This window comes from Leptopilina boulardi, unplaced genomic scaffold, assembly GCF_019393585.1.
Source record: "Leptopilina boulardi isolate dan_hultmark-lab unplaced genomic scaffold, ZJU_Lbou_2.1 LbouV2_371, whole genome shotgun sequence".
NCBI classification, from domain to species: Eukaryota; Metazoa; Arthropoda; class Insecta; order Hymenoptera; family Figitidae; genus Leptopilina; species Leptopilina boulardi.
This window is the reverse complement of record NW_026137942.1, coordinates 3,387,087-3,397,074: the sequence shown is the minus strand read 5'-3', so window position 1 is coordinate 3,397,074 and position 9,988 is coordinate 3,387,087. Positions and strand designations below refer to the sequence as shown.

General features: G+C 25.3%; 1 protein-coding gene across 2 annotated transcripts in view; it reads right to left on the bottom strand.

The window, feature by feature from the left end:
* Window positions 1-1,596: 1,596 nt before the first annotated feature.
* The window catches only part of LOC127287571 (SLIT-ROBO Rho GTPase-activating protein 1-like), a 55,902-nt gene continuing 47,510 nt past the window's right edge, over window positions 1,597-9,988 (bottom strand). For both annotated transcript variants that reach the window (XM_051314574.1, XM_051314575.1), the window contains exon 13: window positions 1,597-7,086. In XM_051314574.1, the coding sequence (XP_051170531.1) occupies window positions 6,088-7,086 (999 nt within the window). In that variant the 3' untranslated portion in view covers window positions 1,597-6,087. The remainder of the gene's footprint in view (window positions 7,087-9,988) is intronic.

The following is a 9,988-nucleotide window of genomic DNA, read 5'->3' as shown; positions in this document are numbered from 1 at the left end:
ATTTTTCATAAATTACCGAAATTAAAATCTTTAATTGCAATTTATGCTTTACATATCGCTGGGTTAGTGGAAAAAAAGGACACGTCTTGGTTAAATCAAACGGACGTGTCCTTTTTTCCCACTAACCCAGCGATATTTTTATGAATTATAGCCAAAATTTCTATAAATTACCATATAAATTTCCATAAATTACCGCATAAATTTCTATAAATTAATGAAATAAAATTTTTAATTGTCGTTCGCGCTATATATGTTTTTGTAAATTACCGCGAAAATTTCTATAAATTACCGCGGAAATTTCCGTAAATTACCAAAATAATAATTTTTAATTGTGATTTATGCTTTACATATTTTTATGAATTTTAGACAAAATTTCTATAAATTTCCATAAATTACCTCGAAAATTACCGTAAATTACCGAAATAAAAATTTTTAATTGTCGTTCACGCTATATATATTTTTGTGAATTACCCCAAAAATTCCCATAAACATTTTAAATCAAATTTCAACTATTTTATGGAATTCAACAAGCAAAGAATTTTTTTTTAATTTGATTAAAAAAATTAAAAAATTATAAAAAAATTTTCCGTCCCACCATGGATATTTATTTATTGACACTTTATATCTTCAAAAATATGTATTGATATTTATCATTTCGATAAAAAAATATTTTTAAATTTTCAGACACCAAATCGTGCGCTACGCGTGGAGAATCACCGATATATGCCTTAAAAAGTGCTACTTTATCTGCCCAAAACAGGCACAAAAAAGACACTTTTTCATGTCAATGGCGAAAAAAAATTTTTTTTTAAATCCTAGTTTACACGAAAACTACACATGCAAGGAACATATATACTGTCTAAATTTGAAGTTAATTGGTTGAATAGTTTTAAAATGAGAGTGTGACAAAGTTGAAAATATGCAGTTTTGAGAAAAACGAGTTTAAAATATTTTAATTAGAAATTTAAAAAAAGTGATTATTACTTAATCGGCGATACCGGATCCATACACAGATCCTTCTTTGGCTTCTAGAAGATTATTTTTAAGTAATCTAATGCCAGTCAAATAGCAGTGAGTGCCTCTGGGCCATTTACTAATACCCGACCGGTATAAACGCGTGCGTTCTAGACCTTGGAAATACTTTAGACTAATTTTTCCGTGTTCTTAAATATAGTTATATTAGCTAAAAATGAAAAAAAAAAATCACCGTAATCTCCCCTTAATGTTTGGGCAACCAAAAAAGTGTTCCATAATAGAAGCGTTTACTTTATTTTGGTTCATTTTTTAAATGTTTTTAAATATTTTTAATCTTTTTAGGTTTCAAATTAATGTTTTTTAAGTCTGTCCCATAATAGGTGAAATTTTATAAATTGTCCCATTATGGGTATTTTTACATACCTTATCATAATTTCGAGGGCAAAGTGCGAATACAAGAAATAAAACTACTGTACCTGTTATCCTATTGCCGACAATAATATCATTATTGTAGTGCAAATATTGACGAAATATAACCTGCTATCAGGACAATATGACCCTTAATCATTTGTAGAAATTATTATAAATTAATTTAAATATTAATAAATGAAATAAAACCAATTCTTATTAACATGTATGTTTATTGTAATTGCTAAATACTGTGAGCCTTTATGAGTTTTGTGCTCTGGGCTTTTCTTGATTATAAAAATTGTCGATGAAGGCCTATAGATATATGTTAAATTACAATAAAATTATAATTATATGTATATGTAAATATATATATATATATTTTTTATATATAATATGATTATCTATTGTTTATTCCTGATGTGAAAGTAGAAAATTATGTATTCTTAAAAAAAATAATAATGATAAAAATGAAGAAAAGAAAAAAAAATATTTTAAGAAGCACTTATAAAATTATTTGCATAATTATATCTTACACTCGGAAGGATAATTGTCTGTAGCTTTGGTATTTCGAATTACGATAGATATAATGCCTGCAATTATTTTTTTTTCATTATTATATAGACTAATAAAAATATTACAGAGCTGTCACTGCGATATAATTCAAATTGTATCAACTATCTTCAATTAAGGTGACAAATATTTTTGACAATGGGGTTTAATATCTGCAATATTCATAAGTTTTCGAGAGAGTCAAGAAGTATTTAAAAAACTTTATTCTCAACTTTCCTTAAAGTTTTACGTCAAAATAAATCTAGTCATTTTTTTAAAAATCTTTGACTGAAATCTTTTAAAGTCATAATTCAAATTTAAATTAAGAAATAATTCCAATAAAAAGCCATTTAGATTGAAACAGTTGGAAATATTTATACTTCCTGTTTCTTATGAACGCCACAAAGCTACATTTATCATGAATTTATGATAAAAATTGTTTTATCATTGGTTACGAGGACAAAGGCATGAGCATACACAGCTATTATGCTTATCGCTGAATCCATTACCTGACTTTATTTTAATACAAACATCAAACTAATAAAGAAACACTCGCATTATTTATTGTACGTTCATCCTTTCTGAAACTTTCCAGTGGATCACGAAAAAGGATAAACTTCTTTTTAAAATCATTTCTCGCGAGTAAAGTCTTTTTTTTTTAATAATATGTAAAACTTATCATTTTATAAATTTAACGTTCGAATAGTTTTGATAAATTGAATTAAATAAAAAACAAAGAAATTCGGACCAATATTTTTTAATTGTTCTCCAACGTTTCAAAATCGTTTCCTCTTCAGAGAGTTTTTTTTCGTCATACAAAAATTAAAAACAATAAAAGAAATCATAAATTAGTTTACAATAGTAAAATTGAAACAAAAATTTACAAACATATTTAATAAAAATTAAATTTAAATAATAAGATAAAGAATAATAATTAAAAAGGAATAAAATTACTGAATATAAATTGATTATAAAACAATTTAAAAAGCTAATACAATAAGTAATTTTATGTTTTGTTAATTATTTAATTTTTATTTCAATTTTACTATTGTAAAATAATTAATGTTTTCTTTTGTTTTAATTTTTGTATGTCGAAATTATTTAGAAACATTGAAGAATAATTAAAGAATTTTTGTCCAAATGTCTTTGTTTTTTATTTATTTCATTTTATTTGTTTAAAAATCAAGTTTATAATTCTTTTTATTTCTTGAACATAATAACATTGAAATATTTTTTGAAAAGCGGTTTAATTTTTTTTTAAAGAACTATCTAATTTTATAAAGTTTGAATTAGTAACATCAAAATATATGTAGTATTTTTCATTTTAATAAATTGAATTATTTAACATTATATAATATAAATACAATAGTGAATCTTTTAGATATGATTGATTCCAAAAGTAAGTTTTCAGAATGGATTACTGTGTTTATATCGAACATCGCTCGTATTATGCACTTATTTTTTATATCGTATACACTCAATCTAACATTCTTTAATTCCTAATTCTTTTCTTTTCATTCCTCAACAGCACTCACAGACTTTTGTTAAAATGAAAAAGTCAACTTCTCGCAAAATAATCATAAAACATTACATTATGATTTTCGTAAAAGATCGAACTACATATCAGCCACAATTCAATTTTCATAATGCATGCAGCAATAATGATTATTATTATTATTATTATTATTATTATTATTATTTTTAATTATTATTATATGTATATGCAATCAGAGTAAAATTCAAATTGGCGCATACTTGCAATAAAAAATAAATTACATCTCTGTCACAAATCCGTGTCACTAAAATCTACGTCATGTATTGTTTTCGTCTCTTTCTCTCTCTCCCTTTTTTTCTTTTTTGTTTTCATAATTACTTCTTTTCGCTATATGACTAGAAATATCTTTTCGCGGTTCATTTCCTTCAAAAAAGAAAATAAAATGATAATAAAAAGAATAGGGAGTATATGTTTAGAAAAAATAATGTGTAGCCGCAATGGCTACGCGATTATATTTTTAAAAAATTAGCGCAGTTTAGATGAGGGAACTTTCGATTAATATTTATAGAAGTGATTACACACGAGGACTTATTTTTTGTTTCAATTAAAATTCTAGTGATGGCCGGAGTTCTTTAAAGTGATGTGTATTTTTAAAATTTATATATCAATTCTGCCGTGCAATGAAAAATTATACGTAAGTGAAATTTTGATCGAATGGAGAAAATAAAAAAAAAAAAAAAACTATAGAACTTCAGTGTGTAATAAAAATTTTATTAATTTAAAATTTGAAAATTCACTTTTCAAGTGTGCAAATCAGAATACTTTAAATGTATTTTTTCGTTTCGCATTTCATAATTTTTTTGACATTCTTCATTTTTAAACAAATATAATTTCAAATCATATATTCTTTTCCATACATTTACTTTTCTTTATCGAATTTAAAGAAACAAAAAAATTAATATCGATGAGAATGTCACTTATCGATCATTTTTACTTTGCACCGCAGAATTCTTTTTTTTTCTTAAGAATTATATTACTAAAATTTATGAAATGCTCGATTCTTTAAAAAATTTTAAATAAAAGAGTTTAAAATGAAATTATTTCCTTAAAAAAAATAAAGATTGTAAAAATTGTATTTAAAAAATTATCAATATGATAATGCTTTTTAAATCGATTTAACCTAAAGTTTTTGGTAACTAGGATTTTCTTCTTGATTTCGATTCTAGATCATAAATACATCATTTTTCAAAAAAACGAAAATCTGTAGGGCCGTTTTTTAAAAAAAAGTCGATTTGAAAATTCAAAATAAAAAGTCAACTTTTTTTCAAGAAATATTCATTTAAGAAAAAATTTCAAGACGGAACTTGCAGATATGAAAAAAGGAATTTGTTTGTTTTTACCAATTTTCTCTACAAAAAAAAAAAAAAACTAAAAAAAAACGATCTTTTTACATGTGTTTTTAGTTTTTCTTCAAAACAGTTAAAATAAAATAATTTGTCTTAATTACTACATTTTTGAATACTAATTAATTAAAATAAAATTAATTAATTAAAATAAAGTAAGAAAACATTAGAATATAATTTTGTTTTATGTAACATTAATAAAATATAAATATGTTCAAAGTATAATTTTTTTTTTTAAGAGTGCTGAACAGTCTCTGAAATTCTTTGACAAAGAGAGACATTGATTTTAAAATACTTTTTTCTCAAAAAACGGACACTTTTTACAAAATCGGCTAAAAAATACCAAGAATTTCCTAAATCCGAAAAATTGTGCGCCTCCACACAAAAAATGCGATTGAAAAACTAAAAGTAGGAAAGTAATATAAAAATAGCTGCGACTTTGTGCTTCCTGCATGCTTCTGCCATCTGACGGCGGCAGGACGTAATAAACTACCTATTATATTACTTTCCTACTTTTTTTTTTTGCAATCGCGTTTTTGTATAGATTCACACAATCCTTCTGATTTAGAATTAGAAAATTTACAAGATAAGGATCCTTGGTGTTTTGACCAATTTTGTAAATATTTTGTAAAAAAAATTTTTTTAATTTTAAAAATTTTACAAAAAATAATATTTAAAACAAATTGTTTTATTTCCACGGCTTTAAAGTAAAAAAAAATCTAAAAACACATGCAAAAAGTTAGTTTTTCCTGTAAATTATTAATTGTAGAAGAAATTGATAAAAAAAATCCTTTTTTTAATAACTTCAAATTCCATCTGATGAAATTTTTTCTTAAATAAATATTTCTTGAAAAAAAATTCAGTTTTTGTAATTTTGAATTTTTAAATCGATTTTTTTCAAAAACGGCTCCACAAAACATTTTCGTTTTTATTGAAATATAATGTATTTATGATCTAGAATCGAAATCAAGAAAATCCCAGGTACCAGGAACTTTAAATTAAACCGGTTTAAAAAGCACACAATTATCGGAAGCATGAAGTAGAATTTTGAAAAAATTTTAAAATCAAAAAAATATTTAATAGCTTTCAGTAAAATTCTTTTCAAGTTTTCTTGGAAGATTTGTTTTTGATGAAATAAAATGATAATTGTTGAAGAATTCGTGATTTCAAAAATTTTAGTTCCCAGTTTTCGAAATGTGAAAACAACATTCACAATAAATAGTCTGTTGTTGCAAAATCGACTTTGAAATTTCTTTAATTAGTATGTTCGACATTCTGTGCTTGTTTCTCAATTTTTCTTGCAAGCTCTGGACTCATGTGCGGATGTGGAAAAGGCAGGACTGGTTTCCGCAATATTGCCGGTTTCACCTTAACCTGAGGTTTAAAACTTGAAACTTGACTTCCTCCAGTGAGATGCATATCGGCAAATTTAGCTGCTATTTTTGGAGTTGATCTCTGAGGAAGAGGCGAACGTAGAGAAATTGTTTCTGAAATTTGATTTGAACTATCAGATCTATCAATTGTATTGGACTCAAGTTCAACTTCAGCTTCCGCTTCAGTATTCTCCATTCGTTTAAATTTTGAATCTTCCGCAGTGGATTTGGTATTTTTTTTCAATGTACATTGATTTTGTTTTGCAAATCGTTCAGCTGCTGTGCTCATGTCGGGAGATTCTGGTCCACCAGTTGGCGATGTTGCCGCTTCAGCTCTTGCCGGTTGCATTGGTGTTTCCTCGTCGGAACTGCTGAGACTACTGGACGAGGCAGATTTTTTACTCGAATCCTGAGCTGATAGAGGCAAATCCATGACAAGATCTGGCGTATGCTTTTGTCTCATTTCGCGAAACTCTTGAGAGGTTCGAAAAGATTTTGGCGTTACGGGAGGATTCAATTGAACATGTGAAGTGGCTCTTCTCTGCCATAGTTCACGATTTGCTGAGAAGGTTGTGTGCTCCTGTAAATCACCTTCGTGTGACGAGGAGACATGAAGAGAATTCATCTGCTGTGGTACAGATTCGCCAACGCTTTGTGATTTCCAATGTTGTTTTCTTGAGGCACCTCTTTTTGAATCACCGACTGCTATTCTTTCGGCCTCATCGTCATCACTCTCGTCAATTTGCTTCTGCTCGTCGACCATTAGAGAATTAAGAAAAGATCTGTCTTCATTTTCAATATTGTCCTTGAGTTCATCGTTTTGATCTCGATGGGATTTGGATTTTTCACGTTCTGGGCTTGTTCTTGCTGTGGCTGACTCCTGGAAATAGGAAACATTATTAATTCAAGAAATAGCAAAATTTTAGTTTGGGTCAAGCATTTTTCTCTACTCGATAGTCGATTTGAAACAAAAAAATTTTAATTACCGAAAACTTGTGACAAAGATTTTTTTTTAAATTACAAAAATTGTTTTCCAAACAGCAAAAAAATAGTACAATTAAATACGAATTATTACAGATCTATTAATGAAAAAAAAAAGTAAATACAATTAATTACTAGTATATATCTTATTCTCTAATAGCGTGTTAAGAAATGTGCAAAATGACAATCATAAAGATTGTTTTTAATAAATTTTAGATGCAATATAATTGAAAATGATGAGCTGAAAAAGAATTAACGAAAAATTAGCTTTTGAATTTACAACATTTTTTTGTTGTTGTAATATCGTTTCTCCTACGCAAACTATTTGTATTGTTTCATGTTAGTAAATGACATAATCCAAATTTTCTCCACACCTATCTTCTCTATTTCTTCTTGTTAACTGCTCTACTAATTATATTTTATTTGAAATTTAACAATTTTAACGCCTAAAATAACTATTTATTTTTTTTCATTAAAGTAATTGAAATGTCAAATATTGTAAAGTCTAGTTTTAAAATTTAACTGCTTGAGGAATAAAAAGAATATATTTTTGTTTTCAATAAATTGCTCACTTTTGCATTAAAAAAAAAAAAAAAAAAAAAAATGAAAAATGAAAAATGATTTTTGCATGCAATGAGATAGAGTGCTAACGAATTCTCGTGGTGGAAAAACAATAGAAAAATAATAAAAAAGCGGGCGAAAACATTGAGGCACAAAGTTAGTGATAAAGAGAGAAATCCGGCTTTAATGATTGTGGATATAATGCGAAAGGGTGAGGCGTTTCTTTACTCACCTAAGCCAAAAGAGGATCCGTCGTTTAAGTAGGTTCCGTTATTGATTTTCCTTTGGTTTTGTCTACGAACTGATATTGTTCTACGGGAGTCTAGGATTTGCAAACCAATCGAACTGTCAAATATCAACATATCGACATTCCTTGAACGAAATTAAAAAAAAAATGCACACATATACACACACACACAAACACACAAAAGGAGCACAAAGAGTTCTTTTTTTTTTTTTAGTCCGTCGAACTGTAGCCGATTATCAAGAATCTTAGGACTCTCGAATCGGTTAAGAGTGTGATGACTAAACGTAAATCTGGAAACACAGCAACCAACCCAAACAATTAAAATTGCAAAAATATTAACGAAGGACTAAAAAGGCAGCACAAGGCAAATTATATGAAGACACATGCATCAACAGACACGAATAGTTCTATTTATTTACAGCATTATCGTACAAAATAAATCATAATAATTACAATGTGTATCGTTTTCTATATATATATATATGTTTATATGAATATCGTTGTACAATCGCTCCGCTCGTGCGATTACAGCTAATTTATAAATTTTTTTTTTTTTTTTTTTAATTTTTGCAGAGAATATCCTTCTGAAAAAGTGACTTAGACCACTGAAACTTAATAAACATTGTCATTGAATCTTGACTTATAAAAAGAAAGTTCTTTTGCCGAAAACAGGGTGTCTAGCGCTTTTGACAAATTTAAGATTAAATTATTATAAGTGTCTTTTTATAATAAACTAGTATTTTAACAAAATTTAATTAGTTAACAAATATTTTACTTTAAATAACTAATGTTATTAGATATTAAATTCATTTTATTAATTCTGTAATGAATATAATTCTACAATATTATCAAGAAAATTTATTTCGAATAAGTAATTCAGAATCAAACTAATTGTAAAACAAATTTTCAAAATTTTATTTAAAGTAAGATAAATTTCGATAAAACATTCTTAAAGTTCCATTTTTATAATCATTTGAAGTCTGATTTAAGCACTTTATTCGAATTAAAAATTTTGTCATAGTTTTTAGTTTTGATGGTCAAAAAAAAATTTTCCAGTAATAATTAAGTTTTACAGATTTTTAAGTAAAAAATTTTTTTTTTTTAAATAATTGAATTGCAAAAAAGATTTTAAATTTGAAATAAATTTTCTGCAAATATTTTTATTTGAATCTATTTAAATAAATTTTCAAATTATTAAAAATAATTGAATTTTGGAAATAGTTAAAGTTGAAATTTTTAGAAATAATTGAATTTCAAAAGATTTTGTTAAATTTCAGACAATAATTAAATTTTACAGAACTGAAAATAATTTATCAAATAATTTTACTTTTAATTTTTTAATAGTAATTGAATTTTTAAATATTTAATTTATTTAATTGAACTTCAAGTGATTTTTAATTAAAACTTTTTAATGATTTCTGTTAATGAAAAATTTATTAGAAATTACAGCAAAAAATAGAATTTGAAAAGTATTTAAATGAAAACTGGTTTTAGATAATTGAATTTTCGAAGAATAATATTATTTTTTTTTTAAATTTAAACAATTATTAAATTTCATAAATTCTTTAATTTGACAAATTTTATTAAAATTATTAAAAAAAAATAATTGAATTTTGGAAAAGATACAATTGAAATTTTTAGAAATAATTGAATTTTCGAAAAATATAAAATTCATTAAAAAAAATAATTATATTTCGGAAGAGTTATAATTAAAATTATTAATAAATTTCCGAAAGTTTTAAATGGAAAATTTGAGAAATAATTAAATTTTAGAAGGTGTTAAATTTAAATATATGACAATAATTGAATTCCAAGTGATTTTGAAATGAAATTTTTGATATTTTTCGTTGCTGATTTTTTAAATTTAGTAAAATTATTAAATTTCATAAATTCTTTAATTCGAAAATTAGTTTAAGATAATTGAATTTGTAAAGAATTTCATTAAAATTATTAAAAATAATTAATTTAGTGATGAATTTTAGTTCAAAATTTA